At 45.1% G+C, this 21,965-nt stretch overlaps 1 protein-coding gene across 4 annotated transcripts in view; it reads left to right on the top strand.

Annotated features, from left to right (window-relative positions):
• ELMO1 (engulfment and cell motility 1) overlaps positions 1-21,965 on the top strand; it is a 545,070-nt gene that overhangs the window by 505,364 nt on the left and 17,741 nt on the right. For all 4 annotated transcript variants that reach the window (XM_055132324.1, XM_055132311.1, XM_055132316.1 and 1 more), the window contains 2 exons: positions 7,775-7,887; positions 18,293-18,400. In XM_055132324.1, the coding sequence (XP_054988299.1) occupies positions 7,775-7,887; positions 18,293-18,400 (221 nt within the window). The remainder of the gene's footprint in view (positions 1-7,774; positions 7,888-18,292; positions 18,401-21,965) is intronic.

Genomic DNA, 21,965 nt, shown 5'->3' with positions numbered 1-21,965 from the left:
CTGATACATCCAGACAACCACTTAATTCCCTCTTCCATTTCTTTCCATCCTTGGTATTTTCAATTCTGTAACTGAAAACCAAACATTTTTTGGCCTTTGATACCTTCCATTCCCTTGTCTGACACAGATGGGCGAGTTCATCCAGTATTCATCCTCTCCTTCTGACTTACTTCACTTAACATGACATCATCCACTTCCCTTTGCACATTGCATGGTTTCGCCCTTCTTGTGGCTGCATAGTATTCCATCATGTACCATCTTGATAGGCCAGTCCTCTGGTGTTGGACATTTGAGTTTCCAAATCCTGGCTATTATGATGAATGCTGATTTTACGAGGCCTGTCTCAGCAATGTGCAAACACCAGGAGATTTTATTTTGCATTGGAAAACAATCTTTAAGTCTTAAAGGAAGACTTGAGGTACCACTTCATTTGAGGCAAATTGATTCCCAAGTGTCTGAACATGACTTTGTTCCAAGTAAAACATTAACTGCACATCCAGGGTGAACACTTTGCTTTTACTTCATAGTTTACTTCCTAAGCTTCTTCCTATGATACTTTGAAGGTTTTTTCTCCCTCTATTATATGAAACTCATGCCTTTACATTAATTGCATAAGAAGAAGCAATGAAAATATATAAAATAAATCTTCTGTACGTATGAGATTTTGACAACCCAGTTAACAATGGTAATGAAAAACTGCATGGCACACAGTGAGGTTCTTGCTGTCATTCAGGGAAAGCTACAAAGACTTAAGAAACTACAGCGTTTAACAGGAGACAGTGGGCGGCATCGTCACTGAAACTGGCAGGTGGGGCTTGGCTTCAGCCTCTCCTTTAAGGCTTTGTACTTTCTCTTACAATGATCTACTGAACAAGAACCTCTTGTTTAATTGCTGGCTTCTAATATGATTTGCTAGATAAACTCAAATCAACAATGATCATGTGAAAGCTTGCAGTATTCACTTTTCCTCCATACTTGTATGTGTTCGGAGATTCCTTGCAACTCCTCTCCAAAGTCCAGGAACAGACAGAGCCACAGGCATGGGGCACCCATCACGCTGGGCTTTAGACCTGGCAGGGACCTACCTTGGTCTGTACTGCTTGCATGGTTATTGGCACACTAGGCAGGGTTCATACCTGACTTTCCCTTGGAGATTGGGGAATGAAAACTCCGAAGCTGAAAAGTTCCTGAAAGGTCATTGAGTTCAAGGTTTTCATTTTGCAGGCAGGGACAGCAGTGAAGATGGGGCCAGTGCACTGGTGCAGAACCCTCGCCTACATCTGACTTTCTTACCTGGCTGCCTCTGTGCTGCATACAGGGGTCCCACAGAGCCCAGAGGCAGCTCTTCTGATTCTCCAGAACCTCTGTGTTTCCTGGAAAGAAATATGCAAACTCCCTTGCTGAATACATATTTCAGGAGACTTGTATTCTGTGGGTTGAAGAAGCTGTTCTATTTCTTAGCCGTTGGCGAGTTATTCTAGGGAGGAAACACCTCTCATTTTCTACTATTATAGAAGATAAGTCTCTCTGCACAATAAGTCCAGTTAATGGATATAAAGAACTTGGGTCATCCAAAAAAATAGGTCATATAAGACTGGGGGTTGGGGGGAGGAATGAAGATATAGTGACAGACCCTGGTGATGCAGAGAAGACGTAGAGACCCAGACCAAGAAAGCCCAAGACCTGGGATCAGATTCCAGAACCACCACTCGGAGCAAGTCATGGAATCCACCTGTGCCTATCTAAAAATGAAGGTGTCCTGAGTGAGTAGTTGTTAGGATTCTGTGATAAACCGCAGAAAAAGCACTTCTTCTGTGCTGGCACCTGATATACAAAGAAATGGTCACTCTCGCTATTACTGGATGAAAGCCAGGACTGAACAAGCTGTTGGCCTGTTGATGCGTAAATGATAACAAAAAAAATGAGACTCTGCTTGTAGGTTTGTATTTCTCATCTGAGATCTGAGAAAGTAGATGAGAAACACAAGCAGAGCCAGAAATAATACTGATTCCTTTTCTGTCAGTTTGCATTCTTGCCAAAAATTGGGCCGCAAACTTTGTTGACAGCTTTCTCAGAACTGCTGCCAGTAGAACACAGATTCATTTGAACACAGTTTCCAGTGTTTGATGTTCTTGACCAGTATTTATCATGGGCCACGTGCTGCTCTGCATGTTGGTGACTCAGTATAGAACAGAGAACAGGTGCAATTCTCGGCCCCATAGTAATTGTTTCACTGGGGAGAAAGAGACAATAAACATGATGAATAAGATCATAGTATGCTGAAAGGGAATACACACAGTGGGACCAGGAGGCTGACGAAGGGAAATGCAAAGGCCACTGTAAAAAAACTAAAGCTCGCTGAGGGGCGAGTGCACTCTCGGGCTCTCCGGGCGGCTCTGTCTCACCGCCTTGCGTTCGGTGTCCTGGAACCGCAGTGTGTGGACTGGATCGGGATGGCCGGTGGTCAAGGAAAGGCGAAGGAAGAACGAAGACCAAGCTAGTTGCTGGTTAGTTACCGTTTATTCAATCTTCCATCTTTCTCATCTCCCGCACTCCCAGCTCCGCTCCGGCCTCTCTCTGGATCAACTGCTGCCTCTCCCTGGCTTCTCTGTCTCCTCCTCCTTCTCTCTCCCCCCTTGCCTTCTAGGCTACACCCAGCCAGGTAGCAAAATCAACATAAGAAAGCCCTTCCTGAGGGCAGGGCATTCCAAAGCCCTTCCTGACTCTTAAGGTTTTTTTCTTTTCCTTAGTCCAAAAACTTATTCACATATGAATGCTAGTTATTTTTGTATGGACATAGCAAGGGATACATTGAGGCTTGCAAGGCAGCTCTCCTGGGAACATCTTGCCACAGGCTCAGACCACAGCACTCAGGCCAGATTAATCATTCCTCACCCTAGCAGGGTCCAAATCTAGTTATCACTGTTTGGATCATGACAGCATTTGTCCATGATCAAGCTCTTAACTTATAGTTAAGCATTAGGCACTTTGGCCAGGCCCATCTCGATGCCAGGGTAGCACACAACTCACCGCTTGCCCTGAGTCCTTCTTGTCCCACATTGGGACCCTGCTTTGGGGATGCTAGGAAGTAAGGGCAGCTGAGGCTTAGGTCAAAAGAACAGATGCCCTGGAGGAAAATATCATGTAGAGTCAAATGACTCCCAGGTTACAAAAGCATAACATTTGTTAAGTCTTCCTGTGACCATACAAAAAGGACTTGCTCTGAATAAACTTTGCAGAGGACTCAAGGAGAAGAGAAAAACATTATTTACAAGTCAACAGAACACTAAGAAAGAAGCTACAAATAAACACAGAGGAATGGGAGCACTGTGATGGGAGTAACCCAATAAACCTAAACTACCTGAAGCTATGTTATCCTACAGGCCACCATTTCAACTAACATGGCCAGAGTAGGTAAATGTGTTCCAGGGACTGTGTGGGCATCCGAGAGAAGCAATTCCAGCAGAGGAAGCAATCAGTGGGTATAGATAGAGGTGCAGAGTAGAAGCTGGTCTGTGTGCTCCATGAACAGCAGTGGAGCTGGTGTGGCTGGGGTATGATAAAGGGGAAGACTGTCGGGGTGAGGCCAGGAAGGAGGGGAGAGCTGGAATGCAGAGGGGCTTGTTGGGAAGCTCTAGGAGACTTCGAGCAAGGCTCAGCATGAGTCCTTACTTCAGAATAAACTCTTGGTCTGCTCTGTAGAGCAGGTTTGGACAGAGGGTGTGGAGTTCAGTTTCTGGCTTGTTGAGTCTAAGGAGTCTGCAGGCTCCGTAGAGTTGTCCGCATACAGTTGATATTTAATGCCACCGTTTTTGGGAGCTGAAGCAGAGTACAGCTGGTAGGGTACTTGCCTTACATGCGATCAACTGAGATTTGATCCCCAACATTGCATATGGTCCCCTGAGTCCCACTAGGAGCCATCCCTGAGCCCAGAGCCAAGAATAAGCCCTGTGTACTACGGCATGTGGATCAGAAACAAAAGCCAAGGTCTGAGCTCTGAGACCTTTCGGTGTTTTTTGTTTTGTTTTGTTTTTAAATAATGAATATTAGCAAGGACATGCAATTCTAAGCCTCTAACTGATTGTGGTTGCGTGTGAAATGAATTAACCACTTTATTTATTTATCAATTTATTTTCATTTTGGATCATACCAGCGATGCTCAAGGGGTCAGTCCTGGCTCTGCACTCGGGAATCAGTCCTTGGGGGACCATATAGGATGTGGGGGATCAAAGCTGGGTCGGCCACATGCAAGGCAAACGCCCTCCCTGCTGTACTGTTGCTGTGGTCCAGAGACCTTTTGGTGTTGACACAGAAGCTGACCCATTACCCTGTAGCTGACACTGCCCCTCAGCCCAGTGCCCACAGAGCCTACTTGTTACAGATGACTGTCCTTCTGTTACTGTAACCAGTTTAGTCATGATGACAAAGAGCATATGGGCTGGAGAACAATTAATATCTACTATTAGATCCTCCAGGGAAAGTTTCCCTCCTGCTGATGTTGGTGGGAAATGTGTCGTCCATCCAGATCAGGCCCAGGTCCAGGTGGGACCATCAGCCTCTCTGGTGCCGCTGTACATATATGTCCCACCAGCCTCACTGGGCTGGAATTGCATCTTTTTTCCAAAAATGTTGCCAGACTTTGACTTGCTCTTCATTCTCTCATATTCCCTCTCTCCTTTGATCTGTTTGCAAGATATTTGGTGAGAACTGGTAAGATGATGATGAAAATGAAGCAGAGAACCCACGAACTTGGTTTCGTGGGCCTTGGACAAAATTCCATGCCCCAGTGGAGTCTACAGTGTTATTGCCCCAGGAATCAAAGTGCATCCTCAGGAACATTGGGTAGGGATTATGTAGCACTGCATGGTAGCATTGTCATCCCGTTGTTCATCGATTTGCTCACGCGCACCAGTCTCCATTGTGAGACTTGTGGTAACTGTTTTTGGCATATCAAATACGCCATGGGTACCTTGCCAGGCTCTGCCTTGTGGGTGGGATACTCTCAGTAGCTTGTCGGGCTCTCCCAGAGGGACAGAGGAATCAAATCCAGGTCGGCCGTGTGCAAGACAAATGCCCTACCCGCTGTGCTATTCCTGTGTCCAGGGATTATGTATGTTTCCCTAATATAAGGAATGGTGTAGGGGAGGGGTTAGAGTCAAACCCAGAATGATCAGGGCTTACTTCTGTCTTCAAGCTAATGATCACTCCTGGTGGGACTTAGGGAATCATAGGGTGCCAAGGATCAAAACCCAGTTGGCCACATGACAGGCAAGTATATGGCTATTAAGTCTGTTTTAAAGGGGAAATGCTTAGGAAACAAAAAGCTGTCCCATTTCCTACATTGTCCAGTCAGACTTGAGACCCTCTTTGGGTTCATAATAGAAAGGGTAACTTGCAGCTCAGCATATTTGCTGTGAGAGTCCGTCCTCAGAAATAGCTCCTGGGGGGTGAGGGGGATGTCCGAGTAGCACCTCTGATCCTCAATAATGCCTTCCATTATTTCCTTCTCTTGGTTCTCATCTCTGTATCCTCAGCTCCATGTTAATAACTCAAATCTAACCAAATAGCACTTTATTGAAAGATAAACCTTGAGCTTAAGAACTGACATCATTTCCAAAGTCTTCTTCCCTCGAAGTCTTACTCCTTTGGTGCTGCCCCTTCCTCGATGAGCATTGGACGTCAGAGGCTGTGATTTATTGTCGTGCCTGACTCCCCTCGTCTTCTTTCCTTTCAGAGAAGGGTTTATCAGAGTGACAATTTACCGAGTTTATTTTACAAAAGCTGAATGCTGATAAGTGGATTTGTGATCTGAGTGCCTGAAATGGGACCTTGGAGAACAGCAAGAAAATGCAGCCAACTGTATGATTAAGTACTCTGCCTCCATATTCTGCTTTATGTTCACTCAAAACAGTACTCAATGAAAGGGGATTCGAAGCCATGTAAATGTACAAGATGTATTTATAAGGTACCAGAAGAGAGCTAGGTAGAGAGCTAGGTCCCTACTGTAAAAACATACTTATTTTTTTCTTGTATAAGATTAACAAGGGAGCATGAAGAAGTCTTGAGATTGTTTCCTTATTCTCCGCTTCACCTCTGTGGGCTGCTTGTCTAATTGTAAGATAAGAATACTAACCTAGGGGGCTAAGAGAAGTAGCACAGTGAGTAGGGCGCATGCTGTGCATGCAGCCAACCTGGGCTCAGTTCCTGGTACCACATCCACAAGCCCTGCCTGGAGTAATTTCTGAGCACAGAGTCAAGAGCACGGCAGACTGTGCCCCTCAAACAAAACAACAAAAGGAATACTGATCTAAGCAGGTATCCCCAAAGATTTGGGGGACAGAAGGCAGGAACTATTATTTTTTTCTCTTCTTTTTTATTTAAATGTATTTATTTTTTAATTAATGAGTCACAGTGAGGGTACAGTTACAGATTCACACCTTTTCGTGCTTGTTTTTCCCTCATGCAATGTTTGAGAGCCCATCCCTCCACCAGTGTCCATTCTCCACCACCAATAAACCCAGTATCCCTCCCACCCCCGCATCCTATCCCCCCACCCCACCCCTGAGCCACAGCTACATAGGACATCCCCCACTTTATAAAACAGAGCTATCAGACCTCAGTGTCTCCCTCACCTACCAGGTAAAGACAGGTTGCCTGCAGCCCAAAGCCAAAACTAGTCCTGCACGGTGACATGGGCATACGGAGTGTTTGGCCTCAGGGGAGGAGGGATTCCTGCCAAAGCTGGCGCACAGCAGTGCCTAGCATTGTTCCCTGCTCAGTGCCGCCCAGTACATCCAGTGTACTGTGCTCACACTCTCTCCCTGGGAGTCAGCACAGGCTTCCAGGAATATTCTCATCTTTGTTTTTCAGTAAGGAACCTGAACCTTAGATAACGCCCATGAAATGCTGGTTATAGCAGAAACTGGATTGGAACACTGACTTCCGAGTTCTAGATCTATGTTCTAGTCATTTATCTCAAAGCCTCTTGGGCCGGCCTCTAGATTTCCCTATGTACCTCCCACTCTAATTCTTTCTTTACTACACTTTGATATTAGGGCATAAAATTTGCAAGAAAAATAAAACAACAAAAAAAAACTCTTCTCTTGAAAAAGGAGAATGGAGGATTTGGAAACCTATCATGATATCTTTATAGCACAGGACCTCAAATTAAATTACATTACATTAGCCTGAGACAAGATGCAAATAATCTTTAATTTGTCTCATCATTATCCCAATCTCTGTGGGCTAGAATCTAGGTCAATGTTTTGTTCACATTTGTAAGTGATAGACTTAAAGCAGAATGTGGTCCTATGGTTTGTTCAGGCAACAGTGTTTTCTGTAAAATAGTAATTGCCCATCACCTAATTTTTCTTTTTGGTCTGATAGCAAATGTAGTCTAAGTGTTTAACTGTTGGGGGTAAAGGGGTGTCATTGGAGATTTATTGTCCTGCTAGAACTGGATGAATTTTTATAAAAATTTTTATCAGTGGTTTTAGATAATACAAGATGTTATTTTTCAGTGTACTTTGGTTTAGAAAAACATCTGCAGAGTGTTTGGTGCTTTTGTGGGTATTCTGTAAATGTCAGACAACCTATAATGTTATTGTTACAGATAACCTTGTCCATTGATATTTAATAAAGGATTCTTTAAAGCACCAATCTGGGAGGTATTAAAATGTTTATACCTCTCCCTCTCCCCTGCTCGGGATGCACTTTCAACCAAGCAGTGTTCCCAAGACTTGGTTGAGATTAATGTGTGTTTATCCCTTCCTAGGGAACTAAAGGAGAAGATTCAGCCCGAAATCTTGGAGCTAATCAAACAGCAACGCCTGAACCGTCTTGTGGAAGGGACCTGTTTTAGGAAGCTCAACAGCCGACGGAGGCAAGGTACAGTGCCCAAGACACTTCAGTCATCAGGGCAAACAGAGGCCAGCTCAGAGGGGAGCTCAAGGAGATGGATATTAGATTAAGGGTAGCAGCAGAGCCATGAATTTGAGACAGAAAGGGCAGCCCAGGTGAGTTCTGAATCCTCTGTATACCCAAAACAGTGACATCTGTAGTTAGAGGACCACATCATTCAAGAGCCATTCACAGACATCTGATGCCTCAAATTGCTAGTGACAGTTAAGCGAGAGCCAGTGTGTATTTAGAACTATGTGTAGGACCCTCTTCCATGGGTAATAATTCATTTTATCTTCAAAATAACTCTGCCAAGCAGCTACTGTTATAATGCCCAGTTTACAGGTAAGGAAAAGAAGTCACTAACTAAAGTATTAAGCATCTTATCTATACTCACAGAAGAGCGAGACTTCCTACTTTAGCAGCACAGTAGTTCCTACCTTTAATGGTTGGCTTGGCAGCCAGCAAGCTGGTACCCCTGTAGGAACTGGTCTTGGTGCCTTCACACGGTGCACCCTGGTTCTCAGACTCTCCCATACGGACTCTTTGCTCAGGATTATTTAATAAGTAATTTGAAGATGTAAGAACCAGGTCATAATAAAATCCAATTTTTTTGTCCTTTGCATTAGGTCTGTAATTTTGCTTTGTTTATTTTGAATTGAGGCCGGAGGGGCTGCAGCACAGGCCTCAGTGCTGTGAGGAATGCAGACAGCAGGAGTAGCTTGGGAGACCCACAGATGGCCCTACGCCTGACGGATGTGCTGCCCACACCCCAGCTGCCTTGTTCACTGATGACAGGCATCAGCTCGTGTTTGTGCTGGCCCATTCCCCTAGCGTCGACTTGAGTGGTCTCGTGCTGAGTGTTGAATCAGTCCTGAGCATTTTAAATGCCAGCATTCAAAAGCACAGTTTAAGGTATTTCTTAGGGTAGTGCTTCCATGGAGGGAGTGAACCCATGTGGCTCATGAACCCAGACAGCCAGAGCTGGCCTCAGGGAGAACAGTGCCGGACAGCGAAGGGCAGACTCGCAGCTGGACTGACCCAGGCTGGTGAGGGCAGGGGCGGGACTGGCAGGAGGATGCAGGGATTCCTTCTCCCCACTCAGCCTGAGGCACCGTCCACTCTGCACTGGGCGTCATCCTCAGAGTCCTTGTCTTCTGAGAGCACAGCGACAGCAAAGCCCAGGCATCGGGACAGATGGAGGACCTGCACCCGCCCTCTAGGAGCCCGGCTTCTCCCTCAGTGCGCCGCGTCGCCTGGGGTAGTGACCCCAAGTTAAAGCTTGGTAGCAGAAAGTGACGTGGAGCAGAACGCTGAGAGGCAGCAGCAGGGGTTAGCTGCTGTTGTTCTGGAAGCCAGACTGAACACAGGCAGGATCTGGGGGTGGACAGACGTGGGTGAAGACTTACGGGGGTCGCGATCCTCTGAGGGTCTTTGGGAAGACAGAGGAGCTCTTGGGGATGCAAGGCGGAGCTAGTAAGTGGCAAAGCCAAACTAGCTGATGTGAGGTCTGTCAGTTGTATGTTAGGATGCTGTCATTCATTAGGGAGAATATAGTTGGTACATACTGGGGATATATCTAGTATATATTGTCCCACAAAGGTGATTTATAAAGTTTTTGTTTACTTGATATTGAATAAAGGGCACACGAGAAGGAAGCAGGAGTGACTAATAAACCCATATTGCCTCATTACTACCCAGTGAGAATCCTTCCTAACTTAATGCCAAAAACCCACTTTAACCTTCCAGCTATTTTATCACATTCCTTCTAGGCTGAAATGATTGACCAGAGTAAGTCTGTTTCTTAATGTAATGATTATAGTATAAGGCTTTTGTTTAGTTTTTTTAAAAAAATTTTTTTTGCTAAAGAAGTGTTAGCTCCTTATCTGCAAATTTTTCCAATTTTCTAAAAATGAATTGCCTAATGAACAAAAGAAAGAATAGCATCTAGATTATGAATTTATTAGTTGAGCTCCTGGGGAGCATAGCCATCTGTGTTTAACATAATATCATCCTTCCGAGTATAGAAAGGAAAGCTTTTTGGTGTTTGGTAAATGGATTTAAAATCTGGTGACTCACTCTATGTGCTTAAAAATAGGGATTCAAAGCAAACTGTGCTGAAATTGGTTTCCTATCTTTTCATCCAAACATTTCATTTAAGTTCATACAGATTAACGATGACTGTGTTGCCAATCATCTTCATCACTGTGAAAAGGTGCCCCCTGGCAGCTCTCAGACAGGCGCCCAGCTGCCTGCCTTTGCCCTTTGAGCTTAAAAACGAGCAAACCAGGGCCAAAGCAATAGTGAAGCAGGTATGGTACTCACACCCTGCCAGGAATAACCTCTGACTGAGCATTGCTGGGTGCTGCCCCCCAAACGGGGAAAAATTATAAAATAAGCAGAAACCGGGCCAACTCCAGAGGAAGCCCTGGCTCCAGTCCCGTGCTTGCCAGGAGCAAGATGCTCACAGATGGGTGGGTTAAGTGGAGTTGGGAGGGAAGGAGGGCAGGGCAGGAGCGAGCATCCAATCCCACAGAGCCCGGCGAGGAGCTGTGTGCCAGGCTACCATGCCGCACTGGGCAGGTTAAACCCTGAGCTGATCTTCTGCGCCTTTCCTCTGGCCTCACTTGCAGCTCCACTACTAGGGTGGCGACTTTTCAAGCCTGGAAATTTTGACCACGTTAGGACTGGGAGGTAGTAAGCCGCATAAGACACAGCAGACACGGCCCACACCCCTTCCTCTCACTTCCACAGCCTTCCGAGGTGACCCGCTCCATCCGACTGGCCTGATTTACTCTCCCAGCAAGCAGGAGGATGTCACTTCCTCCCACAGAGTCGTAGGGGTCAGACAGACCACCCCTCTGTAGCACTTAGAATTCCAGGCATACTGTAAGCCATTCATGAATGACAGTCAGCATCAGGGATAGCTTGTGGTTCCTTAGGTTATAGATTGTTTTGGTTTTGGTTTTGGGCCACTCCTGGCGATGCTCAAGGCTTACTCCTGTCTCTGCACTCAGGAATTACTCCCGGAGGTGCTTCGGGGACTGCATGAGATACCAGGAGTCAGACCCAGGGTAGCTGTGCACAAGGCAGATGCCCTCCCTGCTGTACTTTCCCTCTGGTCTCTGTAGATATTTTGTTTTTAACATTGGAGATGGATGGTAAGGCCTCACGTCCCAGTGTCACTCTCAACCTTCTTGGTGACATTGCCTAGATTCGCTGTGCTCTGAACATCTGCAGGAGAGCGTCAAGTTAAAATCCAAGAGGAAATCTCTGTGTATTTGTAGGGGGCTCCCTCACAGTGCTCTGGGGCCCCAAGCAGCCAGTTTCAGAGTCCCATGGCTCCGTGCAAGGCTTGAGGATGTGGCGCTGCTCGGGCCCTGTAGAGCTGGGCACTGTCATGACCGTCCAGCCATCCTCTGGGATGCCTAGCAGTGCTGTGGACATCCAGGGCAGTAACTGGAGACACAGGGAGAGGGGCGGGGGTGTGGTGCAGATGCCTAACCCCCAGATACTTTCCAGGCCCTGAAGTTCTCCATGTTAAACTCTTTTTGCTCTAGGAGTATCTGTAGGTTCAGGAGCTGCCCTCACTGTCTCAAATCTCAGAGATTTAGGTCTTTGAGGCAATCACTTGCAGCGCATGCCCTGCCAGGAGGGTTAGTTCAAGAAACGAAGGCCCAGAGCCACCGTTTCTCGTGCAGCATGCTAGCTATTTTATTAGCCCACTCCATTCTCTGACTGCTAACATGATAAGTATAATTGGGACCCCGTGGTGGGAAAACCATGAGGGCCCCTGCCATCAGCTGTCTCTCTGCTGCTGCCCACCAGGGCTCAGGCTGACCCTGTTCCTGTGGCTCAGTCAGAAACCTGGAGTGTGTGCCGAGGCAGTAACTGTGTGAGTCTTTGAGGAACCAGGTCGGTTTTTCTCTGCCCTTGGCTGGTACTGGCTTTTAATGTTCACTGAACTTTATAAACCTCAGTTTTATAAAATGGCAGGTGTAAATAAGCACGCTTTCAGAAGGAGAAAAGCCAGCTCCCTCTCAGAGCAAAGGAGCATTCCCCCAAAGACGACTGTGGTTCCCGCTGACTGTGGAGGAACAAGTGGTGCGGATGTGAGCGGTGTCCACTGAGCCTCACCGCAGGAAGATGCTGATGTGAGATCGCTTCATGGATAGGTGTAGGATGGAAACTTTGCATGCTTTTCACTCAGATGGTTATTGGCATGATTAGCAGACGAAGGCCAGTGTCCTGAGCTTTTGATGATCTGGCCCCAGTTCCACAGCTGATGTGTCAAATCAGGGATGTTACTCAGGTTTAAGAGACTCCAGGGTAACCATTAGGCCAAAAAGTCATTAAAAGGATTTGTGTTGAGATGATGTGCATGAGAAGCTATTGCTGAGAGTATTGTAAACCATAAAATCACAATCAAAATCCCCCCTTTTTAACAACGGGATTGGAGCAGGGGCTCAGCCTTATCTTTGGCTGTGAAGAAGACAGCATTCCGGGAAGGCAGAATTCTGAATCCAGCATGATTCCATTCTGAGCCATGTCCCGGGAAATGAGGCATATTGGAAAGATGGGGTAAGCTTTTGCTCTGCCCTTAGTTTTTGTCCTTCTTACTGGACCCACAGAGAAGTCCTGCATCACACCATCATTGTGCCAAGCATTTCCCTGTGGAATCAGTGCTGGGCCTCCGGTTCTGGGATTTGGAAGAGCTCAACTCTAGACAGGAGGACCACTGCCATGTGGACACACTAAATTCCACACGTTTTTCCTTGAAAAGAATCAGAAGTCTCTTAGAAGTGCCCTAGGAATGGATTTTAGTAATGGTCTATTTTCCTAATCAAAATTCTAGGGTCTAGAAGTCAGCTGTACACCCAAAACAAAAATATCCTTGATTTGGGTCCTTCAGGATTCAGGTCTGGCTGAGCCAGACTTACCCTTCACCCTCACGGGTGGTGCCTATTTCTCAGCTGTCATCTCCCCTAAGACTGCTGCCCAGCCCCACACTTGTCTGTGGCCTGCACGATGGAGACAGGAATGGGCAGCCCTGTTTGACAGAGCAACCCATGGCTATTTCAGTTAATTAAAATTAAATAAAATTTGAGATTGCCTTTCTTACTATTGAATAAAGTAGATGCAGGGTATTAACCATCTTTGCAATAAGTTCTGTCAGACAGTGTTGTGAGAATCACATTTGTCAGTGGTTATTAGCTCCATGATGATCTTTGTGACATTGGGAATAGCTTTAATCAGTCTTGGAAACCTTACAAGGCTCCTAAGCATTGAATATTTTTTTTTTCAGATTTTCCCTCTTATCCTTCACATGCAAATACAGATACACACACACACACAGAGGCACAAAATTGTCTTAATATTTCACTTTTTGAGTTAGGAGATGAAGAGATGGCTATTAACTTACTAACATCATAATTGACTGGAAGACCTCCACATTAACTCCTGCTTTCTCTCTTACTGCTAGCAAACAATCTTTGATAATGTTCTCACTGCATCCTGCTAATTGCTTTTAGTGACACAATCCACTCATTCATTGCCCAAAGGGATGGAGGAGCTGGCAGCATCATGCTGAGTTTTGAAAATAAATGCACGTTTTCCTTACCATAAAAGAAACTGCAAACCAAAGTGCTGCTGGTGGATGGCTGAAATTGTCTCACTCAACAAGTGGGGGCTGTGCTGGTGGGAGCTGGCCACAGTGCGCCCTTGAATGTGGATATCCCTGCAAAACAGACTGTCCCAAAGTTGCTGAATAGAGCAGAGCTGGTGACCCTTATGGGGAGGACATTCTGGCTGAGCAGCCTCCTATTTGGTTATGAATCAAAACCCCCAGTCTTTTCATCCTCCTTTCCAGTGCTTTGTCATTCATCTAAGACTTGCTCTTTGTTTTTTTTTTTTTTTGTTTCTTTGTTTGTTTTCTGCCCCCAGCAGAGTTCTGGGCTGAATCCTTTTTTTTTTAATTTTTTTTAGAGAATCACTGTGATGTACAGTTACAAACTTATGAACTTCTGTGTTTGCATTTCAGTCATACAGTGATCGATTACCCATCCCTCCACCAGTGCCCATTCACCTCCACCAATGATCCCAGTATCCCTTTCACCACCCCCACCCCATCCCCCACCACCCCACCCGCTTCTGCTTCTGTGACAGGGCATTCCCTTTTGTTCTCTCTCCTTTTGGGTGTTGTAGTTTGCAATGGAGGTATTGAGTAGCCATCATGTTTGGTCTATAGTCTACTTTCAGCATACATCTTCCAACCCAAATGAGTCCTCCCAACATCCTCTTCTCTGTCTGAGCTGCCTTTTTCCCCAGCATGTGAGACCAGTTTCCAAGCTGTGGGACAGACCTCCTGGTTCTTATCTCTACTGCTCTTGGGTGTTAGTCTCCCACTCTGTTACTTTATATTCCACAGATGAGTGCGATATTTCTATGTCTGTCTCTCTCTTTCTGACTCATTTTGCTTAACATGATAGTTTTCATGTTGATCCACTTATATACAAGTTTCATGACTTCATCATTTCTAACAGCTGCATAGTATTCCATTGTGTAGATATACCAAAGTAAAGAAACTAAGACTTGCTCTTTAAAGTAGAGGAATGCATCACTTACATCAGTGCATCAAAAGACTCAGGACAGTCTTTTCGGTCCTACCTTTTTAGTAGTTGACAAGAGAGATGAACTTGTATGGAAGAAGAGAACTTGGCAGGGGTAGAAGGACACTAGAGGACAGTAGGGAAAGCCAGTGAAATGTAACTTCCTGACTTCCTGATGGAGGGAACTTTGTATTGTTCACCAACCAGACATTTGGGGTCTTTTGGGGTGGTGTTTTTTTTTGGGGGGGGTATTTTTGGCTTTGTTTTTGAACTACAGCTGGCCGTACTCATGGATTACTCCTGGCTCTACACTCAGGGATCACTCCTGGTGGTGCTCAGGTGCCAGGGATGGAACCTGGGTCTGCTGTTGGCAAGGCAAGCATCTTCCTCACTATATCAGGGCTCCAGCCTCACCAGATGTTGTTAAGACAGGGTCCAGGTAGTGCTTGTGATTCTGTTTCAAAATAAAACATTAGTTGCACCTTTGCAAGAAAGATGGATGTTTTGCTTCTTGTATTCCTGACCAAGAAATACTGTTCTTTAACAGCATCTGAACAGAAAAATATGTTGCACAGGGGCCCTTCCCTGTTCCTGGAATTCCCTGCAGTCTAGGCGGAGCTGCTGAATCCGTCGTTAACCCCATCTCAAGCCTGGGGAACGGTTTCTGGCATCTAAGAGCAACTTCTTGTCTTTGTCATGTCTGTCTTTCCTCATCAGGATTTTTTTCGCTGTCTTTCGTACAATACATATTGTAGACATTCTTTGAATATCCATTGGGTAAATAATATACATCACTGAAAACATAAGAGGCATGAAGTTTTGAAATCTTACATATTATCAGGTATAAATGCATATAAGTTACATGCTTATTATTCCACAATGTCTATTTGTATTAAACTTGTACATGTTGAATTTCTGGCAGATATATTGAGGATAATTAATCTTTGATTATGCTATATTAAACATTTATCTTTATGTTACTATGACTATTTTCTAATACTTAGCCAGTTTAAGACACGGGAGATTTCCAGAGAGAGTAGGGTAAAACCTTACTCTCAACAAGACCTGAATTTCACGGCCGTCCAGGCTTCCTATCCTCTCAGCCACTCTCCCAATTGCCCACCACAGAGAGAGCAGGGGAAAGGAGAATGAATTGCATTTTTCTCCACTGGCATTGTGATCATCACAGATCATTTAGAGGAGGTGAAAATTTCTTGGGGAGCAGGCAGCCTTCACAGCCTGGCATGCAGAACCACAGGACTGCTAATGGCCAAAGCATGCTTCCTTCTTTGGAATTTATCATCTTTATGGTGAATTACACATCAGATTCCCAAATGTGTTCTCCTTATGGAAAACTCATTATTTCACTTTTGTCTAATTGAAATGATCGAATTGCACAGAGAATAACTTTATTTTCTCCCTTTGAAATACTCTTCCAGTATGGAGATCTCTCCCAAAAGTAAAACTCGAGCTGGGTCTGAAGCAATAGTCCAGCAGGTAGGGCACTTCCCTTGCATGTGGCCAACTCGGTCTCAGTCCCTGGAACCTCATAATGGTCGCCTGAGCCTGCCAGGAGTGATCACTGTGGACAAAACCAGGAGTGATCCCTAAGCATCCCCAAGTGTGGCTCAAAAACAAAACAAAAAACCAAAAAAATAAGATTTGAATTTCCATATAACCCAACAATATCACTTCTTGGCATGTATCCCCAAAACACAAATACACTGATGTACAAAGATCTTATGTACACTTTTGCAGTGCTTAGTACAACAGCAGGGATATGGGAACATCCCAAAGTAGCTGTTGCCCAAGTACATGATGGAAACTCGGGGAAATGATGACACCTTGCAGTTTGATCCAGTGTGGGGTGGAACTCTGGAGGGTGTCATGTCAATCAGAGTAAGGCAGAGGGAGGACGGGAACAGCTGACCTGACTTCTCTGTGGTAGAGAGAGAGAGAAAAAACAGTAGAATTCATGGTATCAAATGATGACAAGACCTTGGCCTTGTATTTCAAAGCTGAAATTACCAAGTAGGGAGAAGGGTAGGAAGAGTGAAGAGAAGGATGAGAAGTAACATGCGGGCATTGTGGAGATGGGCTCCTGATCACTTTAGTGGAAGTGAAGTGTGGTAAGTGTACACCAAAATCATAAACAGTAATACTGTTGTCAATATGTTACCTGAAGTACAATAAAAATAATTTTTAAAGAAATACTCTTCTAGGGGCCGAGAGATAGTGCAGTACAACATGCACTATCTTGCATGTGGCCAACCCAGGTTGAATCCCTAGCACACCATATGGTGTACTGAGTCCCTCCAGGAGTGATCTCTGAGCACACAGCGAGGAGGATGCCCTGAGAAACACCAGGTGTGACCCAAAAATCAAAAATTAAAGTTAAATAAATATTTCTTTAGAAATATGAAAAATATTGAGCTTTTATATAAAAGATCATTTCAAAAAATTATTAATTCAAGATATTTTCCTAGTCACAAAAAAATCTTGATTTTCTCTCAGATTTTTCTGTCAGTGTTGAGAATTGTTTAAATACATGACTATAATATTTTTATTCCATTCATGAATTCTCTGGGTAGTGGGAAGAAAGACTGAGGTTTTAGCACCTTGCCTTTTTTCAAATTTGAGCATTTTCTTGGTTTTTTTGTGGCTTTTCCTTTCACTTTATAACTTTATTGTCTATTAAAATCACAGTTAAAATATGGTTTTTCAGTGGAAGCAGTTTTGGAAAACACTTTTTTAAAAATGTTCTGGAACATTCAAAATGAACATTGAGTATTCCAAGAGAACCTGACTCTCTTGTCAATCTAATGAGTCTCCAGGTGTCCTTGTCTTCCTCTTCATGTTCATTGCCTGCTGGCACAAGCATCTTGTCTGGGCTCTGACAGAGAATGGGAGCACTAAGGTGATTAACATGTACTTACCAATAATTTTAGTCCACACCATGTCAGTGGTACAAAGAAGACACCAGAGTACCTCAGAGAAAGGAAGCATCCGCAGCCCATGATTAGAGAGGGCTTCCCAGAGGCATCAGAGCCTCTCCTCAGAGCTACAAAAGGATGATTGTCACAGTTTCTTACCACATGGTCTGGGTTTTGCTTCCTCCATACCTTGAAGAGTTATTTAAAAAAAAAAAACTCATTTTTAATCTAAAGAGTCAGGCAGGTCAGTTGAAAAAGAAAAGTGATGTCTTAGAAAGAGACTATGTCCCTAGCCATATCTATTTTGAGAACTCAACTCTGGGAATCAGAGAGGAGAATATTCTCATTCTCGGGGATGGGGGAGCTGGAAATGGCCTAATCATCTACTTTGTTTCTGCATGAATTCAAACGTATATGACAAGAATTTTAACAATTCAGTCACAGAACTGTGCGCATGTTAGCATGAGTGGTGGAGGAATTGTAGTACCAACTAAGGAGTAGCACACAGCCCTCTCACCTGTCTTTCTATCACAGAAAGGTAAAGCAGCAAAGCACGAAGAATCCTGGCTTTTCCACATGTCGTTTTTCCCTCTTCTCTTGCGTAAGGAAAAACAATTCCTTTAATGTTATAGACACTGATAAAATAGCACTCCAGAAACTACCAACTTAACCAATTCTTGCAGAATTAGGTAACTTTCCTCGTTAAATAAATAAGTTGTTAAAATATAAGGGACCCTAGCTGTCACATTTCCTGAAGTGTTGAAATCAAATGAACTGTTTGGCCCTCGTGCAAGGTACTATCAGTGTTTAGAATCCAGAATCACTGACTATCATTTGTGTTTTCGTCCTCAGACAAGTTTTGGTACTGCCGGCTTTCACCAAACCACAAGGTCCTGCATTATGGAGACTTGGAAGAAAGCCCCCAGGGAGAAGTGCCACACGATTCCCTACAGGACAAGTGTAAGTGGCTCCGAAGTGACGCTCGGGTTTCCGTTGGGTATGTGTTTCCTGGCCACAAGACACCTTAGAGAACAAATGATCTAAAGAAGCAAATTCACTGGAGTTGTCCCACTGTTCTACAGTTCTAACCTTGACATTCTCATCCAGCAAAAGAGCTGGACAGATGGGATCTTTGACTGAGCAGGGATTTAAAAAGAATGAATGATGATCTTTCTCAAAACATGTAAGCTTGGAGTCCATATGTCTGCTTTTATATTACTACTCTGGGCGCTATTTTAAGGAGTAAGAATAAGATAAACATGATTTTGTTCATTTTCTTTTCCTGATGACACAAACTAATTCCATGTGAACTGCTTGTTTAATCCATATATCATATGTTCCCTGTACCCCATAGTTGTAAAGTTCAGAGGGTATCCCAGATGGAGAAATCTAAGAGTGAGGAAGAATGAGAAAATAGATACTTTTAAATAACTTTCAAAAGCCACATTGACCCTGTCATGAGTCATTCGAGCATATCCCCAAGTCCTTAGCTCCCCAACCCTAGCCCCGTCCTTCCCGAGGCCTCAGCCCTGGGTGTCAGACCCTGACCTCCTCCTTCCTGACAGTTTGCAGCCATCCAAGGTGAAAATAGACCACAAGTGAGACATTCTTGACACATTCCCACTCTGTACTGACCTCTCTGACAAGAAATCTGGAACATTCTTTTTCCCCAGCTTAAAAATGGAATAGTGTGGTCCTTGTAATGTCATTTAGGTGTTTTTTTAATATATCTTGTCCTCTTTCCTGGGAGCCTTGTCCCCCAGACCCCACTGTTGCCATTGTTGGTCAGCACACGGTGAACAGAGTCTGGAATCAGAATCGCCCAGTGATTCCTTGCAGCATCCCAGCCATCCTCTAATGCACTCAGGAAACCTCCTTCTGCCATGAGCAGGCTAGACCAGTGGTTCTCAGAGTGGAATTCCCAGACCCAAAGCAACATGCCACCCAGGAACTTGGTAGAAGTACAGATTCTCAGACCCCCTCATAGTAGGTCTGCTGAGTGAGAAACTCCGGGATGAGACCTACTGAGCGCGGTATTCTCTAGTCTCCACAGCAGTTCCTCAAATCTGGCTTGAAAAAAGTGCAAAATTTTACTTTTTAAAGAGGTAAATTGATAATGGGTTTCCAGAGAAAGAAGGAAGGCAGGAAGGAAAGAGAACGAGGGAAGGAGGGAGGAAGGAAGGATACTAAATGAAATATAGTCATAAATTAATCCTATAATCCTTTCATTCTGAAAAGGCCTCTTGTCCCCACTGTCTCTGGTGCAGGGCAGGAATCTCCTGGCCAGTGCTCAGGAGACCCCTGGGCCACCCTCACGGATGCAGAGGTACTTATATCCTGTCACACCAGGGACCAATAGCTGCCCCAGCAATACTCTGAGGCCATCAAAGCTAAGCCCAGTAGTGCTTGAGGAGAGTAGAGGGTGCGGGCATTAGGATTCAGGTCCTGGAGGTGACTCCTGAGCTGTCCCCCCACTCCTGACTGTCTTTTACGAGGCACACAGGGCCCTGAAGAAGCAGTCGGGGCATGAACCTCATCAGCGCCTTATGAGGGGGCCAGACCTGGCCTTGCCCACAGCTGCTCCCCTTGCCTCTGCTCTCCTCGGACTCTGATTCCAAAAATTCAGAGTGAAAATGGGCCCAGAAGCAAGGCTTCCCCTGTGCCAGGGAGGAAAGCCAGGTGGGCAGCCTGGTTGCAAAAGAAATCCTGAGCGTCCCCTCAGAAGGGCTGGCAGTGGGGCTGTGACTACTGCTGCCTCTTGCTGGGAAGTGCTTCCTTCCAGCCTCCGCTCCGAGCTCACTCGGCCTTTTCCTCTGCACCCTTTGGAACCCATCAAAGACCTTCCTGTGTTTGCCATCTGTGTCTTATTTTATTGTATGTCTTTCACTCGGAACACCATGATTCACACCACTGTTCAAGATCGGGTTTCATGCGTGTAACACTCTGCGACGCCATACCTTCCATCAGAGTCCACGTCCCTGCACTGCTGTCTCACCATCCCCTCCCACCCTTGCTGCCTTTGGTAAGATCAGCTCTGCAAACCAGTTCCCAGTGGCTTTGATCTTTGGCCATTCCTCATTCCCACACTGTGTTTCTTTCTATTCTGCCTATGAGAGAGATCACTCTGTATCTGTCCCCTCCTGCTGAGGTCACTCGGCTTGATACTTTCTAGATCCATCCGTGTGGCAGGAAACTGCATGACTTTATCTTTTCTTATAACCAAGCAGTATTCCATTGTGGTAAGTACCATAGTTCCTCTCTCCAGTCATCTGTTCTTGAATGCCTAGGCCTCGGCCATTGCGATTACAGTACAGATCTTTCTTGCTAGTGAATTTAAAATATGACTCAAAGGTATATGCAAGTACTCAGAAACCTTACCATGGTCTTTACTTGGGCGTAAACACAGAAGCTCTTCTCTGATAAAGACTTCGTTGTCTCGGACAGGATGAACTTAAGTATCCACAATGAGGTGTGGGAACACCGTGCCAGGTGGGGGAGCACAGTGCCGGGGGAGAGGAGCATGGCTTAGCTTGTCTTAGCTGCTGCCACCCAGCCTCACAAGAGAAGGTCTTAGTACAGTTTAGAGCAAACTTGGATCCAAATTCAAGTTTGATGATGTTTCTACTGAAGGTGTTTTGCTTTTGTTCAATCTGAAGCTGAAAGGTAGTAAAGCAACCCCACATAGCTGTTTATCGTTTCATAGGTTTATTCATGGCAGGATCAACTATAAGTGTGTGTGTGTGTGTGTGTGTGTGTGTGTGTGTGTGTGTGACAGAGAGAGAGAGACAGAGAGAGAGAGAAAGAAAGAAAGACAGAGAGACAGAGACCAAAATTATGTGTGAGCTTGGGAAGGAGTATATTCATGCAATGAAGTAAAGTCAACCTATCATGTGCCAAAGACAAGAAGGTCCAGGACTTGGAAACTGAGATTTAGTGCTTGGGGCCTGGCACATGGTTTGCTCTTAATTCCACTGCTGCCTTGTGCCTGGAGCAAAATGGCCCACCCTCTTGGAACTCTTAAAGTCAGAAATCTCGTTCATCTAGAGAAATGAGATATTTTTTAATTAATGTTAAGTGCCATTGCTCTTGCCTTATACAATTGCCCTCTCTTGAGGGGAAAATTGTTTCCATCCCTTGAGTTAATCAGGGCAGAGTATTGAGATATTGATGGATCAAATAATGTAATTGAACACTATCAATTGAGCAAGTAGACCTGAGGACATCTCCTTAGCTGTCTTCTAGGAAATCTCTCCTCTCACTGCTTTGGCTTGGCAGGAAGTATAGCCTGACTTATCCACGTCTCACCCCGTATCCCTCCCACCTGGTTGGCAGGCATTCAGCACACCCACCAAACATTAGACTCCATTGCTTTCCAGCTGTGCCCTGGGTCCCTCAGTGCCTCCCTTTGAAAGAATCTAGGCCAGTTCTCACTCTTCACTCCCACATCAAAGGGCCCCAGGGGTGGAGAAGCAGCGGCTCCCCCTTCCAAAAGGCCATTAAACCCATTACAGTGGATGCGCAGAGC

This window comes from Sorex araneus, chromosome 1 (genome assembly GCF_027595985.1).
Source record: "Sorex araneus isolate mSorAra2 chromosome 1, mSorAra2.pri, whole genome shotgun sequence".
Classification (NCBI taxonomy): Eukaryota; Metazoa; Chordata; class Mammalia; order Eulipotyphla; family Soricidae; genus Sorex; species Sorex araneus.
This window is presented reverse-complemented; position numbering and strand designations above follow the sequence as displayed.